This window comes from Fukomys damarensis, unplaced genomic scaffold (genome assembly GCF_012274545.1).
Source record: "Fukomys damarensis isolate Sample0158 unplaced genomic scaffold, DMR_v1.0_HiC HiC_scaffold_5, whole genome shotgun sequence".
In the NCBI taxonomy this organism is placed as follows: domain Eukaryota; kingdom Metazoa; phylum Chordata; class Mammalia; order Rodentia; family Bathyergidae; genus Fukomys; species Fukomys damarensis.
In genome coordinates this window covers 41,298,123-41,320,556 of record NW_022900917.1, presented here as the reverse complement: position 1 = coordinate 41,320,556, position 22,434 = coordinate 41,298,123, and the positions used below count along the sequence as shown (strand labels likewise).

Sequence of the window (22,434 nt, the reverse complement as noted above, 5' to 3'; positions counted from 1 at the left end):
ACAATTTAGTTTGCCGTTCTACTATTTTATCAATACGAAGTCAGAGATTGGTTTAAAATTCTATAAGGTCCCCTGCATCAAGCAAGCTGATAGTATGTATTATAAAGGAAGGCAGAATGTAATTTTTTTAGTATGAACTAGGTTAGTTCCAGGATACATGTTCTCATTCAAAACTTATTCCTCTGACTGTATATTTATCCAGCCCTTTGTGACTACCTGCAGCAAATGCCTAAAAAGGCATTCACTAGTAAGATAAGCCAGAATTGTTAGTTCAACAGCAGCCAACAGCCTGTTTGTGGAAACTGCCTGAACGTTTGCTTAACCTTACTCTGCCTCAGTTTCCTTATCTGCAAAGTGGACATCGTAATACCCATGGCAGAAAGTTGATGTAAGGATTGTAGGCATTAAAGGTTAACTCATTCACCTAGAACAGTGCCTGATTATCCATCGCTGGCCAAGGTCAGTTGATCAGTTTTATTTTTCCTTCGATGCAAGAACCATATATTTCTTCCAACTTTCCAGCACCGATTATTTTACAAATGATTTTCCCGTTGACAATCTAAAGACAGAAACAAGTTTTCTCTCATTTCTGCTTCTTCCCTTTAACTGTCTCTCCCCTTCTCTGCCCATCTCAGCCGACTTCCAAAAGGGGATAAATCTCCTTGGCACAAATAATCCTACTTCACATTTGTAGAAAATTTGACAATGGCTTGAGCTAAGCAGCAGTTTGGAAGGGAATATCTCTATGATCTTTTCATATTCTCTAGTGTTGAGGTAGAAATTTAAATATATGAATGAATACAAATAACTTCTGGTGATGCTAATATCGGTATAAGGGATGATCAGATTACCACCAAATCACTGTAAAATTGTTCCATTTTAGGAAGCATGATCTGACGTGCACTACGACCAAATCCATATAAGACATGATAACAGAACATGTATGGATGCATAATTAAGCTTTAATTTGAAAAGGCCGTAGCCAATGTTTGGTTTCTTACACATGAAAACGGACATAAGTGGCGTACATAAGAACACAAAACACCCTTAGCCAATTTGTGGAACACATACAATTCAGAGATGTTGTAACTGAGTGATTACCTAGTGTTTATGGAGCTATAGCAACATCTAACACAATGATAGGCATCGTATGTGGAAAACTGCTCTCTATGACAGATACTGTACCTGTTTTATATATGAAGAGACTGAAGCTCAGAAGGGAAGATAGCTGTAAGAGTGATAGGGGTGAGATCTGTGTGACTCATAGTCACAGTCTTGCTGGGCACGGGTGGTACGTACCTGTAGTGTCAGCACTGGGAGGCTGAGGCAGGAGGATCACTGAATCCAGGAGTTTGAGACCAATTTGAGCAGTGTAGTTAGAGCTGCAGCCCCCCCTTCAAAAAACCACCACCACACACCAAAAAAAACAGAAAAAAAACAAGGCATGGGCCTCTCCATTAAGTAATTACCCTATTATAAACAATTTACAACTGGGAAATAGTCAGCTGCCCAGGGATTCAGTAAACATTTTTAAAGGTCAATTATGAGAGTCTGAGTCTGGATTCATATATTGTATCATATTCTCATGGCAGATCCTGGAAGCCAGGAGGAGCGAGTATTATTTTACCAGATGTGGAATCTGGAAGAACAAAGAAACTCTGCAGTTTGCTTAAGACCACAGTTGGCTGCAAAAAAAAACAATTAAAATTGAGGTCTTCAAATGCCCAACCCCATCCTTATCCCCATTACAAATGTCCACCTGTCATCGGATTTACATTGGCTTTGATTGGTTAAGCAATAGATATGTGTGTAAGGAAAAATAGTAACAATAGTAGCAGCTGCTTTTGCCCAGTGCCCAGTGCATGCTGAGTTCTTCCTGTGTCCTCTACTGCTCGGGACCCTGCCAAGGCTGAGGTCACATAACTGCCTTGCACAGAGCATTGTGATAAAGCAGACATTATTCGAATTCAAGCTTCTTGAGCTTAAAAGTCTAGGATTTTCCTTACTCCAACATGGGTGTGAAATGCCTCTCCCAAATCTAAGGTGACATTCACTGCAGGTGACATTCACTGGCTAGATAATGACTTATGGCGGCACTGTATGTACTAGTAAGGATTGAATGAATCAACTCATCTCATAAAGTGCTCTGGACCAGTTTCTGGCATCAAGTAAGGGTTCCGTAGCTAACGATGAGCAGGGGTAGCAATGAATGAAATTGTCTGAAAGGCACATGACATATTTCTCCTTTAGCTTTATCTGCCAGCTAGCTGCACACATGTATTTTTGTTTGGTTTGGTTTGGTACTGGAGATCGAACTCGGGACCTTGCGCTTGCAAGGCAGGAAGTGGAACCACTGAACTAAATCCCCAGCCCAGCACAGATGTATTTTTGTACCAAAATCACCAGCCTTCTCTTCTTCATCAGGTGCTGCTCACAAACAAGCAGATATAATCAGTCAAAAGCTCTGCCACATAACTGCCTCACAGAGTGATTCCATATTGAGTTCACTTCGGGAACAACTCGGGAATGAGACATTGTCCTTGCCCTTAATTCCAGTTGCCAGGGGAGTTGCAACGGCTGCAGATGAAATAACAACTGGAGAAATTCTTTAAATAACCGTGCCGTGCATCTTGCCCACAGTGTGGGTGCAGAAATACCTGTGGATTGCATGCATGCTAAATTATTGGTACAAAGTGATAAATCAGGGAGGCAAAGGAAAACTGAGACGAGAAAGTCCCAGAAAGCAGGAAAGGACTTAGCAGAAGATAATAAAGAAAAGACAGAGAAACAGAGATAGCTGGATCTGCCCATAAACCGATTCACTGATAAACTTTCAGAAAGCAGAGAGGAGCAAGCTAGGGCAAGGGGCTGTGAGGAAAGAGCTCTGCTCGGGTGGACCCTGCTTCCCCTTGGCAGGCGTCCTGTGAGCCCAGCTGCCCACTCCCACAGCTTTCGGCAAGGCAAAGCCTTCTTATTTTGACCACTTCAATGGCTTTGCAGCTTTGGTTTCAGAGTAATTCTTTTTAAAACCCACCTTCCTTGCCCCCACCTATAAAGTCTTCAAGTACGATCATCAGTTTAGCGGCAGCGATTTCAAGGTTTGACTGCATAGTCATAAAAATGGCCGCAATACGGAGCACTAAAATGACTGTGCGAGTGTGTGGTAATTATATTTCACTGAAATTCATGGTATGCTTGCCACTTAGGTTTCCTAAGCCTCTAGCCAATTACATTATCTGATAAGGTCTGTGACTTTTTCAGAGTCTTCGTGGCAGAGAAAGTAAGTGACATGTTTGTCAGTGGCTCTTGCTTTATCCAAGTGTGCATGTAGTTGTATATCTGTCATGTGTATGGTATATGTGTGTGTTTGCATGCCTGTGCATAAATACTTGCTTATATGTATTTGGGGGTTGGGTTTTTTTGCTTTTGTTTTTGTTTTTGTTTTGGAAGGATTGAACTCGGGACCTTTGCTTGCGAGGCAGGCGGCGGCGGCACTGAGCTAAATCCCTGGCCCTATGTGTTTGATTTTGTATGATACATCATCTTATCAGAGACGGTGCCAGACATTCAAAGTGGTTAGATTTACTCTTCAGGAAGGAAGCACTCTTTCCCTTGATCTCTATCCCATCGGAAATTAATGAGGAACTTAGCTAATTGGAAACTGCAGGTTGGATTCCAAGTAGGCTAAGTCACTAAAAATTCTGCCTACACCTTTGTGTTCCATAAGAATCTACCTGCATCTATGTGAGGTCTGCTATGAGACAGAGAGAGAGAAAGAGAGAGAGAGAGAGAGAGAGAGAGAGGAAGAAAGGAAAGACAAAAAGAGAAAGGAAGGAAATGTTCTGTAATGCATTATGATTATAAGAATACAGAAAGTTTTTATTACCCTGGTGTGACTTAGAAATTAATATTTAGCCAGGCACAGTAGCACGTACCTGAAGCCTCAACCTCTCAGAAGGCTGATGCAGGTGGATCAGTGGAGTCCAGGACTTCGAAGCCAGCTTGATCAACATAGTGAGACTCTACCTCAAAGAAAAAATAAAGGTAGACATAGTATAATGGACATATTCAACCACAAGTCATTCCCAAAATTTCAGACCCACAAAAAGTTACTTGTTTGGGCAGCACTTTTCACCAGCAAGAATTCTTTATGGTGTGTCATTATTTCTTAGTAGAGTTGCCTTTTCAGCTCTGAGAACTTCTCTGGCACCTTCTCCAGCTAAGTGGACACATCTGTGAGTGCCACATGCCCAGGCCCACTAATCAGTGGTCCCCATGTTAAACAGCAGGACCTGTGGACTAGCTTCATGCAATTTTCAGCCAAGTCTAAGTCACTTGTTAGGTAACTGGGAAGGGAATGGTAAAACTTGGCTGTTCCTCAGTAGAACACATCTCCTGCAGGATAGGGTTGCCATGCTGTTTGCAGTCCTCTGTCCAACTTGAATCACTGTCTGACCTAGTTGTGTTAGACTTCTAGGCCTGCTTTTCTTTGCCACACCCATAAATGACATTTTTCTCAAAGACTCATGCATCTGAGCTACTTAGACCTAAATGTATTCCTTCTTCCTTCACCACAGCCTCCATTTGCACAGAGGTCCAGGAACCAGCCACAATTAAAGCACTGGCTCTTAATCCCAGAGGCACATTAGAGTCACTTGGGGATCTGGTGAAAAATCGTGGAGTCTGGCCACATTTGAGAGTCACTCATGTGACACAACTCCCTTGTAATCGACTTAATTTTACTTTGTGTCAGTTAAACCTTCTCTTAGTCCTTAGATCATGTTTTGTGTTGTCTTTTTATGGCATGGTAAATAGTCAGTTGAGTTGTCTTGTCCCTTGAGCTCCTACTTCCCTGGATCAAGATGTTGAGCCTTCTAGTCAAGCCAGACAAGAAAGGTGTAACTTCCTGTGGCTTGAACTGAGATTGTAAAACATTGCAGGTGTAGAGAGTTAAAGCAAAATCATAAAGCAAGGCCTACATAGCTGGCGTTTGGGAATTATACGATAGAAATAGGTCTTACAATTCAACACCTACTGAGACATGCAACTCCCTTAACAGAAAACGGTGGCACTCTGTGTCTCTAGTTCATTGTAAGTACTTGTGTGCCATTTTGTACGTGAGTCTCATTCATTTCCTGACCTTGCATTAGGACACTTTGCAACCAAACTGTCCCCCAAAGTGTGGTATTGGCACCATGTAAGGGTAGGAGACAATTTAATTTAATTTATTTATTTTATTTTATTTTATTTTTGTTACCAGGGATAGAACTTGGGCTCTTGCGCTTGCAAGGAAGGTGCCGGAACCACTAAGCTAAATCCCCAGTCCAATGGGAGATGATTTTAAATGATTCATGAAAAAATTTATTTTTAAAAAGTATTTACGTAAATGTATTTCAAAATATACAAGCAGCCAGACAACCCCATAACTTTACAGTACACATGTTATTATTACATTGGCTGCAGTTCAGAAATGTATACACTTAAAACTATCCATACAGAACATTGCACAGGTGTTATCATATATGAAAGGAGTGAAGGACAAAAGTTTGATGAAACTACGGCTTATCAGCATTTCACTTGGAGTGGTCGACTTCGAATTAGGGCCTGTATTCTTCCTGCCTCCCAAACTGTATCAGGGAGAAAAGTGTGAAGAAAGAAAAGTACAAGAAGCGGCGAGGGCTTTAACATCTAAAGGATCCCCTGAAATGCCTTTCAGGGTGAAGAGAGGCTCTTCCAGCGCGTTCTCCAGCTGTCCTGGCTGCTGCTGGGTGTGTGCAGGGTTTGCAGAAGGAACGCAGGAAGGGAAGGAACCCTGCCCGGTTTGCTAAGGTCCAGGGTACCAGAGAATTGGCTGCACCTGTGATTAAATTCCGCTCTGTCTCCCTCATGCGCCACTCTGCCCTGGCTCGCGTTAGAAGTTCAGAAGCGAAGAACAAAGCGGGCAAGTTTGTTTTGCTAGAGCAAGCCGGGTCTGCTGAGATCGGTCCTCACAGCTGTCCCTGTGTCTTAGTGAACCAAGGGCTTTCACATGTTTCGTTCAAGACTGTTTAGTCTGAATGCTGCGGATCTGTGTATCAGATTCTGGCTCTGGTGTCATTGGGGTGGTTCTGATTTCCAGCGATTGCGTTGTCATCTGTATTTGCCCAAAGTGAAAGAAATAGAACTGAGAGAGGCGTTATTGCACGGTCACTTAAAAGCCTGTCCTTCTCCATTCCTTCTCTTTAATGGCATTGCCAGTGCTTCTCAACAACAACAAAAAAAAAGCCCTCGGGCTGCCGTCCTTAATAAGTAACATCTGGCCTGCAGTCCGTCACCTGCTTTCCTGTTGGTTTTGCAGAAGTGGCAGTGCACTGAGGATACATCTGGCAAGCTTCGCATCCACAAATGCAAAGGACCGGGCGACCTGCTCACCGTCCGGCAGAGCACGCGCAGCCTCTACGCTGGAGGCTTCCACGACAAGGACAGAGAGTGCACCTGCAGGGAGGCTGGTTATCGCCCCAGTCGAAGCGAGAGGAAGAGCCAGAGGCAGTTCCTGAGGAGCCAGGGAACCCCAAGTAAGCCTGCCCTCCTTCCAGGACCGTCTCAGAGGCGGCGGAGGCCTGGGAGAGACGGAAGTTCTCCTTGTACGTTTTAGATGTTATCAGCGCACAGTTTTCCGGCTAGAAGAAAACTGCTCTGTTTAAAATAAGAAAGCTAAGATTAATTTGAGATTTTTTGCTTTGTAATATTCTCACTTAAGCATAGAATGAGCATATATTTAGTAAAAGCACCAAATGCAAGACATATGCACACAGAAAAGAGCTATATAGTAGTTATTCAGTTATTCCAGAAGATAAACGTATGGTTTAGGTCGGTTTTATTTTACTTTCACGCTAATATTTTGATTTGTCTGCCCTAGTCTGCTTTTTAAAAAGTCCAAGGTATCAGTGCGCATGTATTTAACTTGAGACAAAAAGCATTAACATTCTTTTTAAAGCCACATATTTTAATCTCTGTACTAGGACACTATATTTGTTTTAATTTTATCAGATAGTTGGATCTTGTTGACAGACAGGGTCAAACTATTCAAATTCAGGGTAAAATGCACTGCCTGGTACTTTGTTTATAAAAATTACAAGATGCCTATGATTATGAATAAATAGGAAAGCACAGGCCTGCAGCTTCCCCTGAAGAATGTGAGACTGGTGCCATCTAGTGGTGAAATATAGGAAGTGGCTCAATTCTGTGATTTCGAAACAAAAATAAGCAATATGCATTAAATTCAATATTGTGTGCAAGATTTGGAAATTACATCTTCTATAAAAAGAGAAGAAATCCTTAGAATGAGTGTTTTTATTCTGGACAAGAAGGCCTTAGGGTATTTCATCCAAAATTGTGAGTATATTCATATACATATATGTGTGTGTGTGTGTGTGTGTGTGTGTGTGTGTGTGTGTATTGTGCACATGTTTCTCAAAGTCAATAACTTTCAACAAATCCTCAAAGAAATCCATAATCCAAAAGGCCAGGAACTATTGAGTTAGGAGGTTTTCTTTCTTCCTGGAAGAAAATCCCAGATTTAATCATCCACACAGTAATATCATATTTAAAATCAGCAAGGAACAAGATTCCCTGACTCTCTTTGAATAAAAGCAGATTGTCAAATTTCAGTTTAGAGACAGGGGTCCCCTCTTCTGTTCTGGAAATTAAACATCACTTTCCAAGTGCTGACTTTAAAGTACGTGGACTGTTCAATTTTGAGCACAAACAAAAATCTAGGACAGCGTTCTCACCTGTGTTTTGTTGCTGTTATTCTGTTTTGTTTTGTTTGTTTTGGGGTGTTTGCTGAGACTGAGCTATTTTTCCCAACGCTTTTAAATTTTTGTTTTCATTTTGAGACAGGGTCTGGTTGAGCCATTAATTTGACCGTACTGGGCTCAAACTTGTGATCTTTCGGCTTCAGCATCCTAGAAAGCTAGAATTATAGGCTTGTGCCACCATGCCTGGCTATATAGCTTTTTAAGAAAAATCCCAGTATGTCCCATGCAACACTAAAGTATCTTTAGTGTAAGTGTGTTCTTTAGCATTGCCCAACTTCAACTGTGTATTCAAGAGCGGGGCTAGGTGTCGTCTCCCCGCCATGTTGGAACCCTCAGTCGTGGAGGCTGCTCCCTTATCTAAAAACTGCAGGGCCCTTGCACTTGCTGTCTCCAAGACTTACCACTCTGATTCTCTGGCCTGTGTGCCCCTCTTCTTCCTAATATGACAAGGCCTGGTGACTATGCCTGCACAGAGCTGAGGCAGCATCAGGTAAACTGGGCCAACATGCATGTGAGCTCTGGACAGTGTCCCTTACTGGCCTGTGCGCAGCCTCACTCCCCACCTGCCAGGTATGAAAAGTCATTTGGCTGCGGCAAGCATTCCCAGCATTTTGTGATTCTTAGAGCAATATTCCCGTTTGTACCAATGAGCATCTAGACTTTCGCGCTTTGGGGAAAGCAGCCAAAGCCTGACAAGACTGTAGTCTGAAAGTTTCTAGTCCTAGCTTCCTTAACCGTACAAAATGTACATAATGCTCAAAACTTTAGTTTCTGCTTCATAGAGGCAGAACATTAACACCAAATTCACACACCTGGCTGGGCAGTCTGAGATTTTTAGGAAAGGCTTTATCATAATACTTGTCTTTTAGGACTGCGGAGTAGAAATAAATGGAAGGGGTGTTTGGCATAGTGAAAGCTCAGGAGGAGGTCATCGTGATTAATACCACAACTGGAAACAAAGCTTTATCTGAATAAACTGCCACAGTGGTTCACATTGAGAACTAGATGTAGAAATTCTCGGTCGGCCCTCAGTGCACAGGATCTTAGCGACCACCCCATCCACCCACGACGTGAGGATGAAGCCCCACAGAAGTGAGTCTGTCACACTGCGGTGCAGTGGCCCCGCTAGGACAAGCACCTCCTGTCCTGCCATGAGCTCCAGGGTGCCAGTATGTGTGAGGTCCCCACAGCAGCGCAGCCTGTCCCGCTTGTCCCTGCCCGAGATCCTCACTGTGGCAGGTGATCATCTCCTCCCCTCCTAACCTCCTCAGAGCATCCCGATTAACTCCTCTTCCCTCACTTCCAGAGTATAAGCCCAGGTTCGTCCACACCCGGCAGACCCGATCTTTGTCTGTCGAATTTGAAGGCGAGATATATGACATCAATCTGGAAGAAGAAGATTTGCGAGTGCTGCAGCCAAGGAGCATTGCTAAGCGTCACGACGAAGGCCACCAGGGCTTAGGGAGTCGCCAGTCAGCCAGTGATGGCCACGACGAGGAGATGCTGGCGGACAGCAGCAATGCCGTGGGCCTACCCACTACCGTCCGCGTGACACACAAGTAAGGACGCTTGGGTCGTTGACTGGATTTGACCTCAGAGTTCCCTCTCTCGCCCCATGCGATCACTATTCTGCACTTTGATGAAAGTGGTGTAAGCAGTAGCTTTTGCAGGCCCCTAGGGTTAAACAGAAGCATGTGCAGACCTCTGGAGCCTTCTGTGCTGGGCACCGTGGCCTAGGGTGTTGCAGTCACAGCCTCAGAAATGCAGTGTGGCCCACATGAGGACAGTGGGTCCCAAAGCTTCTAGGAGATTGGTGTTGGGTTGGGAATGGATGTAAGATGCAGAACTACCAACCCCGTCCCTGGTCGTGGAGAGCAGAAAGGGCTTCAAAAGGCATGCGGACAGGCAGGTGAGACACTCGCCGTAGCTTTGGTGAACTTACTTGGTTCCTCCCAAATCGATAAAGAAATACTTTCTCAGTGCATTTTATCAGGTATTAGAAGATCTTCGTTTCATCCCTAATTTCGCCATTCTGAGGACGTGGGGTGCAGTGAGCTCTGCCCGGATTTTCCCCTCTGGCACTCACAGTGGTTGAGGTCACACACTGAGATTACTCAGCTTGTTCCTCTGACACGACGGATTGATCTATGTCCCACCTGCTTTCCCTCTGCCGCTGCTTCTGTTCCACAACTCCACGGAGGGTGTAGCTGAGTGGAAGAGAACTTGCCTAGCACGCACAAGGCCCTGCGTTTGATCCCCAGTGGCACAAAAAAAATTTTTTAAACTTAATGAATTTCATAAGCTCTTTTTTAACAAAATGAGTGGGACAGAGTAATTTTTCTGCTTCTCAGCATTTCTTCAAGAAAAACACTTGCAGTATGACTATGAAAACCTCTGTTTTCCTTCTTTGAGTATTTGCTCGGGCTTTCAAAACTTCAGTTTCAGGTTTGCGCCTGTTCATGGGGCTATGAATATTGGAAGCTGCCTAGCAGGTGATCGCGGTGACGGTGTGAGTGACCGTCTGAGTTACAGAGGTGTGGCACCATTCTCTGTCTACTGGTCACCATGACACATTCTCCTTTACCATTGTCTGGGGATTAGCACCGAACTAGCTGCCGGTATCCACAGCAAGAGTTTTTAGGAAATAAGTTATCTTTGCTATCACTAGTGTTTTCTAGTATTATAAATCAACCCCCCCCCGCTCCGGCTTGTTTTACAGGTGCTTTATTCTTCCAAATGACACAATTCATTGTGAGAGAGAGCTGTATCGATCAGCCAGAGCCTGGAAGGACCACAAGGCTTACATTGATAAAGAGGTCAGCCTGGGGGCTGGGTACGGCTGGGTGCGAAAGCGCTGGCCTAGTGCGTGTGGGACCCTGGTTTGAGCCCCAGTGCCACAAATTAACACAAAACAGAAGAGGGCAGAGTGCTCTGCGTTTGTGAGGTGCATCTCAGATGCAGACTGAGCGTGCTGGTGAACACATCGACTTTCCATAATTACGTGAAAATAGGAAACAAGGTGCCTGCCCTTCCCCGGAAATGTAGGGACAGTACTGTGAAAACCCTGAAAGTGTGGGAAGTGAAAAGGGATGGACTCAAAACGCTTTCGCAGTCTCTTCAAAAACATGATTCAGGGGCTGGGGATTTAGCTCAGTGGTTCCGCTGCCTGCCTTGCAAGCACAAGGACCCGAGTTCGATCCCTGGTACCAAAAAAAAAAAAGACTCAGCTATAAAAGCGGCACTCCTTGATGTCTACCCGTTACACATTCATTGGAATATCAAGACAGATGTGTCTGCGGCCCAGCTTGTTTCCAAATTGTCATCTTAAGTAGTTCTCGTTAAGGAACACAGAAAACAAGGTGAAAAGTAAGTTTCAGTGCAGGGAAAAACTTGGTCTTAAAATGTAACTCTTCAAATGCGCGTTTCCCAGATTGAAGCACTGCAAGATAAAATTAAGAATTTAAGAGAAGTGAGGGGGCACCTAAAGAGAAGAAAGCCGGAGGAATGCAGCTGCAGCAAGCAGAGGTGAGCATCTGTCCACAGCCGCCTGCCGGGCTCCCAGGGTGGCGCTCGGGGTGACCGCATTGTCACGCGGCACGATGCCCTCAGCTAGGTCAGGTCCCGTGGGCCACAGGCATAAGCAAGGGGTTCAGAAGAAAAGCCCCATTACCCCAAAACAGTGACAAGAGGGTAGCTGCCTGCCTTCCGTGTTGCTTTCTCTTTATAAATCGAACTGTCTGATCAAATGCAAGGTGAGGAAGACTCACTTTGTTATCTTCTGGCCTGCAGCTATTACAATAAAGAAAAAGGTGTGAAAAGGCAAGAGAAGCTAAAGAGCCATCTTCACCCATTCAAGTAAGTTATTCCTTCTTTTCCATGTTTCCTAGAAGTCAAGGATGGTCCTTTGCCATCAGAAAGGCCGGGGCTGGGCTTTAGCTCATTGGTGCTTCTGGGCCTGCCTCTTAAGCACAAGGTCCCGAGTTCAATCTCCGGTACCCCCAAAAAAAAGGAAAGAAGAAGAAGAAAAAAGCAGTGGGGGGTCCCTGTGTTCCCCACAGTACAGCTCTGGAAGCAGTAGGTCCCCCCAGGAGGGCTCAAAATGAGGAAAACTTGTGTCTGACTGAGCTCCCTGAGATGCACACAGGGTGTGTGCATCCCACTCTATCTCCAGCAGGGGGCGTGGGACTGGGTGTATCTCAGTGCACCCCATTCTGTGGCGAGTAACTGAGCGTTAGACTCTTGATTAGGTTGGTGGAGCAGCCTGTACTAGGGTGGAATTCTAAAATGCAAAGAAATATGCAGATATTTAAAATAATACCTAATTTTTGCATGTGAAGTTTTAATATTTGAACCTCAACAAAGTTTAAACTTGTGTGGAAAAATACAGATCGTTGAAAAAAGAATTTTTTTTAAAAATCGGTTATCCGAGCCTATTTTGTATAATTTGTCAAAGAATTGTTAAAACCTAATCCAAAATACCTGTTCATTAACCACTTTACTGACAGGTACTAAGCAAGCAGAAAATTAAGCCATTTGTCCAAAAGGTGTGGCTAGCAGGACCTCCGATTCCTAATGACATTAATCTCCAGCAATGCTTAATGTTAATAAGGAAAAATCTACTGGTCTGGTTAAAGTTTAATAAGGCTCTAAGAGAGTTATCAGTTAGGCCCTCTGTAAAAAGTATATCTAACCCGCAGGGGATTAAGCTCAGCAGCGCCACTCCTGCCTGGCAAGCACAAGGTCCTGAGTTCAATCCCCGGTACCAAAAAAAAAAAGACACGTAGCACATTGTTGTGGTTGGCATTGTGTATCTAAATATTTGTGCAAAGCTCATTACGATAGTCCTCAGAATGAACGAGGTACCTTCTGATCAACAAAACAAAAACCCCTTCTATTGGAACAGGGAGGCGGCTCAAGAAGTAGACAGCAAGCTGCAGCTTTTCAAGGAGAACCGTCGGAGGAAGAAGGAGAGGAAGGAGAAGAAACGCCAGCGGAAGGGAGAGGAGTGCAGCCTGCCCGGCCTCACCTGCTTCACACACGACAACAACCACTGGCAGACGGCCCCCTTCTGGGACTGTGAGTGGCTCAGTCTAAACGCTGCTTCCTGCAGCTGTGCAGAGAGCGCAGCCCAAAGCCGGGGTCTAAGAAAGCATTATCTCACACTCTGCACTGGTACCTTGAATCCTTTTGCCGAAATGACATGTTTTGGTATCCTGATTATAAGTGTCAAGCTTGTCACTGGCGTTTCCTCTAATCATGTTGGTACCTAGCTGCTGGTACCTGGCACAGTTCCTGCCCGTAAGACTGTTTCGTATGTCAGTCGCGATAAATGCACGGGCAGTTTTGGGCTGAATAGGTTTTGTTTCTGCTTTATTTCAAGTGCTTAAGGAAAGTGTAACAGGAGAGAGTGAATGAGGGGCAAACGCCCCTTATGCGCAGGCCCACACCTTGCTGACTCGCCCATTTCAGGGACAGCACCGCTTATGGAATACTGCGGACGCCACACAATCTTTTGGTTTTACCTTGAATTGCTGAGGATAAGGAAAGATTGCACTTTTTTAAATGGTGCTTGCTTCCTAAAGCGGTGTGCACACTGCATGCCCCGCAGATGTAAGGAATAATGCCCTGGACTCTTGTGTTCCGTCATCTGATTGCAGGCCCACCAGCCCACGGCTGTGCCCTGTCCTCCACTGAGACAATCACTGGAGACTGCACAGCCAGTGTCTCTCCAGATGGGACTTGGAGCCTCAGAGAATGCACAGCACATCCTTGGCCGGGATTGAAGGCCTATCCAGGGGAATTGCTGTTCTGATGCCTTTTGATTCGTGTCCACGTTTGCATTTATATTCACCATCACATCAAAGCCAAAGGACTTTTAAAATCGCAACATTGAATTTACATGCATTCTTGCAGTGGAGACAGAGGTCTTGGAGGGTCAGATTGCTGGGGGTCTGCACTCTGCCAGGCTCCGAGCTGAGTCACCTTGATCTCTGCCACCCTCACCCTGACATTCTAGTGGGCGATGGTAAAAAAAGGTGAAGGAAGCAAATAAAGCAATTAAAAGTTGAAGTCATTCAATGAAGGAAATAGAGATGAAAGTTCCTAAAGGGATCCTTTTAGACAAGGTGAAGACATTGGTATTAATCAGCTTTCTGTCGCTATAACAAAATAACTAAGACAATCAATTAAAAAACAGTAAAGGTTTTTTCTGGCTCACAGTTTTGCAGGTTTTGATCATAGGCACAGTCCACTGGCCTCATTGTTTCTGGGCCCTGGCGAGGTAGCACATCGTGGTGACAGTGTGTGGTAAAGGAAGCTGCTCCCATCACAACAGCAAGGAAGCAAAGAAAGAGGGACTGTGCGACCCAGACATCCCTTTCCAGGGCACACGAAGGCTGCCCACAAAGCCCAGATCCTATCGTGCCACCCTGAGGGAGGATCTGTCCCAGATCTAATAGTAACACCTCTGCAAGGAGGTGAAACTTAAGCTGAAACCTGAACCATGAGAAAAACCATCGTGCAGAAGGGAACACTGCTCCCAGTTAGGGGAACAGCATAAGCAGGGGTCCCAAAGAAGTAACACATTTGATGCGGCCGGGACTGGAAAGTGTCCTGAAAGACGATGCATTCACAACGGGAAGCTGTCATCATGCCAGAGGAGGTCCTCGTGCGTCTTGTCTGGTTCCCTCACCTGGGTGAAGGCCATCCCACCCACACCACCACCATTTCTTACTCCAGCCACTGCCAAACCTCTCGTGTGGTCTCCCAGGCTCCTCTTTTGTCTCACCCATCCATCTGCAGAGTTAGAGTGATCTCTTCATGACATCCTGTTTTGCCCTAAAGAGCCAGATCCTTATACTCAAGAAAGCCCTGGCTGCTACAACCCAGTCCCGCTCTGGAACACTTTCCTCCTCCCTCTTACTCTCACCTACTTCTGCTGCTTCTGTGTCCTCCTCGTGCATTCTAAGCCTCTCTTACCACAGGGTTGTTGTGTACATGGCTTCCCCTTCCAAGAGTTCTCTTTTCTCTGTGCTCACGCACGGGCCTACCAAGCATCTTTTGATCCTCCAAAGCTCAGTTGCAATGTCTCTTCCCACAGCTTTCCTGGGCCTCAGACTAGGCTCATCCCCTGCTACACGGCCAGCCCTCCGTAGCCATGGTTTCTGCATCCATGATCGGAACAGCCACAGATCGAAGATACAAAAAAAAAAGGATCTGTACTGAACATGGGCAAATCTGTTCTCCTGTCATACCTGCTGAACCAAACTGCGCGACAACTGTTTACACAGCATTTACATGGAATCAGGTGTTAGAAAGACTAGTGATGATTTCAAGTATGTAGGAAGCTATGTGGGTTCTACGCAAGTACGGTGTCGTTTTATAGAAGGGTCTTGAGTATCACATTTGATAATAGCAGGGTGATAGGAACCAGTCTCCTGAAGATCGCAAGGATGACTGCAGTTTTGCTCTGTGCTTATTAAATATGCTTTTTTAAAAAACTCAATGTCAAACTTACAATGCAGTGAGGCAAAAAGTCATTTTGTTTTGAACACATGTTCTTAACGGCTGCCTTTATCTAAAAGATGACCCAGAAAAATGTGCTGATCCAATAGATATGCATCAGTAGCATGCTGAGTAAATCAATTTATTCAAGTTTTTAACAAACATTCATTTCATTTCATTTCTACTGAAATTGCACTTTTAAATTTCTATCATCTCCATCTCTTTATCCCCATTTTACAGGGGCAAACTTAGTGTCTAACGCTGCACCCAGCTAGGGGAGTGTGGTGGCTGAGGGTAACCCTTTAGTCCAAATCCCCAGGCTGCCAGCCGTCAATTGCTTCACCTTGGACAAATTACTTAACCTCTCTGTGCCTCAGTTTCCCAAACTGAAAAAATGGGTATGATGATAAAATCTGTCCCAGAGGGTCATTTGAGAATTAAACGAGCTATAAAGCAACCCATAAAGTGTATGAGAATACTCATTAAGTCTGCCTATCCTAACTTTTTAAAAAATTGTCCGCTGGTGTATTTCTGAAACTCAAACACAGGAAAGATCAGCAAATTTGGGACCTTTGCCCTTTTGCAAATACAAGAGTAGACAATTTGTTTTTAAATTTGACATCTGTCTTATATACTCTCTACAAGTTAACTAGAGAATCTCTCCGTGGTGTGAAAGACATTCATGGCCAAAACTGGTCACAAAATACAGGAAATCTACGGTGACTCCCCGCGATAGCCCCAAATCTGCCAAGCTGGGTCCGAAACTTCATCTTGGTCTTCAGCCTTTATGAACTCACTATCTTGTTTTCCATTATCACCTAGTTTCACAGCAAATTTGTAGTGTGAGAGGAAAATGCAGTCATCTTTCACATCCAGCCATCGTCTTTTAAGAAAGAATATATGAAGCTTAAAGTGTAAATCTAAGGCAATGCTGAGATGGCTGGACCTCCCAGAGCTTTTCATTCTGTTTGTTTTGTTTCCTTTCTTATCCGACAGTGGGATCGTTCTGTGCTTGCACAAGTTCTAACAATAACACCTACTGGTGTTTGCGCACAGTTAATGAGACGCATAATTTTCTTTTCTGCGAGTTCGCAACTGGCTTTTTGGAGTATTTTGATATGAATACAGACCCTTATCAGGTAAGACAATATAATTTCATTTTATGAAGGTTGGATATAGAATAAGCAGAATGCTTAAGAAGAATAAATTTAAATCTGTTGTTCTGCCCTCTTCATTCGCAGCTCACAAATACAGTGCACACGGTCGAACGGGGCGTTTTGAATCAGCTACACGTACAATTAATGGAGCTCAGAGGCTGCCAGGGGTATAAACAGTGCAACCCAAGACCTAAGGGCCTTGACGTGGGTAAGAAAAGGGGAATTATTTTTTCTGCGTTACCTGGAAAATTCTTTGCATTAACAAGTTTTTTGCCTTTGAAATGTGTGTATGCAGAGAAACAGAGTTTGGGGTCCTTCGAGGTGAAACTTTTCCAGCAAATCCAAACATAATTTGATCTCTAAGTTTAGTTCTGGGTGCACTAGTGAGAAACTGAATCCATCAGAAGATCTAGTGAGCATTTCCTTCCAGTCTCTCCTACAAGTCGATTCTACTATTAGTAAACCCCGATTCCCAATAGAAGCATCTATTGGAAGATGAGATTGCTGTCAACAGTCGTGAGATGTGCTCTAAGTAAACCAGGAGATGCTCTTTTACGGAGTGAACTTGGATGGAAACACTCAGCGCCCTGGTCCTGCCTGTCACCATTTGGAGCACCCACAGCTGGATCTCTGCCTATGGCATAGTGAGCTAGAGACCCTGTAGCTCCATCTGAAAATAGAGACGTTGGAGCAGTTCATTAACTTGGAACCTGAACGTGTCGGAGGATTTGTGTGGCATGGGCCAGCTGTTCCTTCCCTGTTTTGCTGATTTCTCCTTTGAGTCCTGGAGATGCGGCTCTTTTCAAGGTGGGCCCCAGCTTCTTCCTGGTTAATAAGAATATTCATTTCTTCTCATTTCTGAAGAAGTGTAAATATCAGCTCTGCCAGAGAAGGAAGAATACCTGAGGTCAGCAAGGGCACCGATGGGCACTGCGAGTCAGCCAAGGGTACAGACCTCAACTCACAGGGCTCTTGGAGAAGTGTGCAGAAGCCCTTTCAATGCGGCCAGTTTGACCTGCATCTGTAGGTCCCCTGGAGAGCCAGCATCTCCAGCAAAAAAAGTGAGCAGCTCTCTGGGTCACGTCATTTGAAGAGAGAAAGGGGTCCCGTTCCAAAATGATCAGCATCCCTGCCTGTCATTTCCACCACAACAGGATCCTAAAGGCTTCCAAGTTATGGACATCCTATAAGAAAACAGAAACCCTGTGAGGGAGATCATATCTCAGTTCTCAATCAGCACCTCTCAGTGAACACTCGGTAGAAATTAAATGCCAGGCAAGACAAGGCCAGACTTGGCAAAATAGATTTTTGAGTCAATGACTCTACTCAAGTCTTTTCAAATATCCTGCTGATCTATTGACCTTTTCCTGAAATCTTACAAAAGGCAAAAAAGAAAGGAAGGAGCAACCCACAAAGGCCTGGAATCTAAGCCAGCTTGTAGAAGCCCTAGAAATATTACACCCAGATATCGGGTCCCAGAACCCGGCTCTCTTAACTCCTCCGGCATGACAGGACCGCTTCGTTTCTTCACGTCAGCGGTGCAGCGACAGCGGGAGCCGTTGGTCTCTTAGTCTTCAGTTGTCCTCTCCTCTTGCGTGACTACCCTTAAGGGAAATTATCATGGGCCCACTTTTCAAGAGTTTTGTCTAAAAATAACCAAAAATTAACTTTTACTGAGAATTACATGGACTTCTGGAAGTACTTTTCTCCCTGCTTCTTTTTTTGGGGGGTACCAGGGATCAAACTCAGGTCCTTGTGCCTGCAAGACAGGCGGTGGAACCACTGAGCTAAATCCCCGGCCCCTTTTCTCCTGCTTTTAAGCGAACTCTCCTGCTTTCTTGTCCCCACCATTTTTCATGGGAACACTTACAGATTTTTATCTTAAAACTTTTTATTTATAACATTCAATCCTCTCCAGTAGAAAAATCTCTTGAATTCCAGCACTGTCTGTATTTAATGTGTTTCCTTCTAGAGTTTAGATGTTCTGTGTGGGAAACTGCACAGAGAGTGGTTGTATAAGTTCTGAAGCTAACATAACTTACTCTTGTTTTTTCCTCTGTCAGGAAGTAAAGATGGAGGAAGCTATGACCTACACAGGTATTCACACTTTTTTGTTCTCAACAGCTTCTTTCCCAAGAATTGCATGATCCCCTCATTCCAACTAATTTCCGTTTCTTACCACATTGGGCAGAGCATTGCCCGTGGTGTGTTTGTTCTAACAGCGTTCCCCTGTACACCTGGTCAATGGGCACAGATCTGTCACTTTGCTTTTAAATCAGTTCACCATCTGGGCAAGATGTGTCCCATGCTTGTGTGCTTGTCGGATGATGGATTTAAGCATGGAATGATGTGAAGGGGAAACAGAACGGCCTTCAGGAGCTCTGGGCGAGGGTGGGGGCTGTATTACTTTTGTTGTGATGCTTGCATGTTGGTTTGGTGGGGAAACTTCACGGAAATGAGTGAGAGATTTTTAGTAAGTGTAACATCAACAAAAGAACTAGTGAGGAGAAAAAAAAGAAGAACGAGTGAGAATTTGGGGGAAACACAAGGAATTTCCTTGTTAATGGTCATTAATCCATTTTGGTGGCAAAAAACAATGGTCATAAGGAGAACTCAAGAGGCTTTGCCAAGTGGTAGTGAATAAAGAGAAGGTGCCGGGGTTAGGCAAGGGCCTGGGATCAAGACACAGAAAGAGGCAGACATAGCCCCGAGACAGTGGTGCCGGATGCAGAAACTCCACCGGCAGCATCAGCCCTGACGTCTTACCCGCTTCAACCATGCTCATCCTGGAGGGGGCCAGACCCCTGGTGGCTTGTCCCGGTCACTCAGAAATGTCAGCCATCGCAGACTTGCTGCTCCAGGCCTCTCAGACGTTGACACATGAGGCAGGTGGGGACCATCCTTACCCCTTCTGCAGGAGGGACACTGAGGCATGGCTGTGTCAGCTAATGAATCCACTTAACGGGAATTTTTCCATCAGGGAATCATGGGCATAATCGGCACCACCCGTATTGACGTCTTCTCGGAGAAGTAGAAGAACATTGCTGTGCAGGATGCCCTGCCATCCCCCCTCCAGCCTCCTGAGCACCGCAGGTGTCCTCAGAGGCTTCTTGTCATTCCCGCCAAGCGACAGTAGGAAAGGTGGTAGGGAGAGGAAAGCAAAACAAAGAAAGGAACTGGAAGGTGTTCTAGAGCTGTACAGATAGCTCTTCTCTTATCTTCCTTCCTTCCTCCTCCTGCCCCCTCAGCACAGGAAAATAAGACAGGGCAAAAGACCCCCTCGGCAATCTCCCTGGGCTGACAACGCCCCCCAGCCCAGAGCTATTTTCCCTGCATCCCCTGGGTCACAGGAAGCCATTTCCGAAGTGTGATGTTGTAAATGGACCTAGCACTCAGTACTGACTTTACAGTTCTTTATGATACACTCCCTTTTATAGCTGGGAGGTTTTCAGTCTAGAGACGTACAGGGTATTAACCAGCTGTTTAAGACGAACACCTGGTCAGAGCTGAGTCCATTATTCCCCACGAGGTCACCCCTGCACAACGTGGAGGGATGTGGACTCTCCGCCTTCCCAGTCCCTGCTCCCACCACGCAGTGGCCACATAACCAGCTGTTCCTGAGGTCACTGACACAGCCTTGGTAACCGCAGCTGCAGAAAACAGAAATGACACGGCGTTACCTGCTGCTTTCCTTTGTCCTTCTTCCTCCCGTCTTCCTCTTCCTCCTTCCTTTCTCCCCACTATTCCTCTTCCTTCTCCTTCATGATTCCTTACCAAGGGCAAAGTACAGTTACTTTATAACTCACAATAACTGGCATTTTCGGGCTCCATCATTTCCCAATCCATACGCCGTCTCATGGCAGCTGTCCACGCTGCCGACTTGGTCACTGAGAGAACATCTGCCTTATCACAGCGGGGGCTGACTCCCTGGGCCCCACGAGCAGTGCTGGCCATGACCTTTCCTGCTCAGCATCTCTGTTGGGTCGAATGGGACCAGATGTGAAGGAAAGCACTGTGTTTGAGGAAGTGCTGGCAAGCCTGCTGCCAGGACGGTGCTGCCCATACACTGTTCTCCACTGGTGGCCTGGCTTACAAGCTTGTGGAAGACATGCCGGGCATGGGGGCGCATGCCTGTAATCCCAGCACTAGGGAGGCTGAGGCAGGAGGATCACTGTGAGCTCAAGACCAGCCTGGACTACATAGTGAGTTCCAGGTCAGTCTCAACTACATAGTGAGACCCTGTCTCAAAAAACGAATTAAAAAAAAAAAAAAAAAAGACTTGGCCAGTTTTAGAAAATGAATTAAAATATATTTTAAATCGTGAAATTTGATGACAGAAGACCTTGAGAGATGATGATAACAAGCAAATTGGAAATTGGAAAATTCACCAGGGTAGTTTATTCAGGTTTTGGGGGGACAGGAGAGGCAGGACATTGATCAGGGTCTTCTTACATAGCCCAGACTGACCTAAAGCTCATCATGCGCCTGCCTCAGCCTCCTAAGCGTCGGAGTCATACAAATACACCATCACAGCAAGAATCTCACCAGGGTAGTTTCAAAAATTTATCTTGTACAAAATGGAGTAATAAGGGCTTTAAACTGCCTTCTTTTTGTGAATTTTCAAAAATTAATCTCCAGGCTTATGTATATGGTCTTCGAAAAGAAAGCCTGTTTCCTGCCCACCTCCCCACCCCCATTATCAGCAGTACGCAATCAAAGCAGGAGCAGCCTAAAGGCTTTTCTTACTCACAGACTTTTCTAGTTGGGATCAGCCAGAGCAACGGCCTTGCTCAAGGAGAGACACCCAAGACTTAGGAAGTAATTTTTCACATGTAGTGAAAGCGGTGGTATCTGTATTGCAAAATAGAGTCAGGTCACCAGGCTGTTGGTCACCAGCAGCCAGACCTGCTGCTGGCATTTGACGTTTGAGAAGAGCTACTGGCAGCTGCGGCTGTGGGCCCAGTGGCTGTGAAGGGGTGGACGGTCGGTTCCTGGCAGCCTTGCTCTGGCAGATCTTCTCCCAGCTGGCAGACCACAGCTCTCATCCACCCGCAGCAGCCTGGCTCTGTCCACATAGCCTTGGCTTCTTTTCATTTCTCCCCCTCACTGAGCAACAGTTTGCATTAAAGACGGCCGTGGGTGACCCAGCTCACGGCACTGTGGTAAAACGCATGGATGCCGGACCAGACTGCCTTGGGCTGCATCCCAGCCTGGCTGGGGTCTGCTGTCAGCGAGGCCTCGCCTGGGGAAAGCACAGCATAACCGTCTGCGGCCTTTGCCTCCCTTGCAGGCAGACAGAACAGGCCCCGTGGGCCTCCTGTGCTCAGAGGGTGAGCAAGGAGCAGCGGTGCGCTGGCCGTCTGCGCTGCGCCGCGAGGGGGCGCACGAGAGGCCTGCCGGCCTTGCCAGTAACAGAATTTATTTCGGGCCATTTGCTGTGTCGTGGACTGGTTTTCTCTTATGTTCCTTTGAGTTTCTGTCTTCATAGTCTACCATTTATTCTTTATGGAGAGGATTGCCTTTAGAGTTTGCCCAGGATTTTATTTTTGCCCAGTGAATTGACTTGGTACTTGTACCTTTTTAATTATGCCCCTGGTCCCTGTTTTCTCATCTTTGTTTGCAATCTGTAGTAAGTGTGTTCATTTTGAGGAACGGATGCACATCCACATCTCATCCTAGTCATTTTCACTTCCCCTGCCTTCATCCCCAGGTCAAAGTCTACCTCCCTGTCTCCTACCAACTCTTTTCTTAGTTTGTTTTCAGTTATTTATATTTTGCATGCAATATTTAACCTTCTGTGTCTCTTAATTTTACCTTTCACTTCTGACCTATCACAGTTCTTGTGTCCTTTGATGCTTGATTAATTACATTTAATGTACTTAGAACTGATGTGTTGTGCTTTACGTCTTGGGTTATTTTGGCCAGAAATGTTTTATGTGATAGATTTTTTTTTTTTTTTATTCTTGTTTTCTTTT

At 45.3% G+C, this 22,434-nt stretch overlaps 1 protein-coding gene and 1 long non-coding RNA gene across 6 annotated transcripts in view; one reads left to right on the top strand and one right to left on the bottom strand.

Annotated features, from left to right (window-relative positions):
- The window catches only part of Sulf1 (sulfatase 1), a 175,174-nt gene that overhangs the window by 144,014 nt on the left and 8,726 nt on the right, over positions 1–22,434 (top strand). For 3 of the 5 annotated variants that reach the window (XM_033760606.1, XM_033760603.1, XM_033760608.1), the window contains exons 12-19: positions 6,338–6,554; positions 9,106–9,358; positions 10,519–10,615; positions 11,230–11,324; positions 11,589–11,654; positions 12,703–12,875; positions 16,299–16,441; positions 16,544–17,060. In XM_033760606.1, coding sequence (XP_033616497.1) covers positions 6,338–6,554; positions 9,106–9,358; positions 10,519–10,615; positions 11,230–11,324; positions 11,589–11,654; positions 12,703–12,875; positions 16,299–16,441; positions 16,544–16,810 — 1,311 coding nt within the window. In that variant the 3' untranslated portion in view covers positions 16,811–17,060. Of the gene's footprint in view, positions 1–6,337; positions 6,555–9,105; positions 9,359–10,518; positions 10,616–11,229; positions 11,325–11,588; positions 11,655–12,702; positions 12,876–16,298; positions 16,442–16,543; positions 17,061–18,522; positions 18,557–22,434 lie in introns of those variants that run through there. The other 2 variants (XM_033760609.1, XM_010608992.2) reach the window with 1 other exon arrangement.
- LOC109117574 lies at positions 17,206–19,431 on the bottom strand. The gene is made up of 3 exons (XR_004515965.1): positions 19,226–19,431; positions 17,956–18,105; positions 17,206–17,643 (listed from the first exon to the last, which is right to left on the bottom strand). It is a non-coding gene; the product is annotated as an uncharacterized LOC109117574 (long non-coding RNA).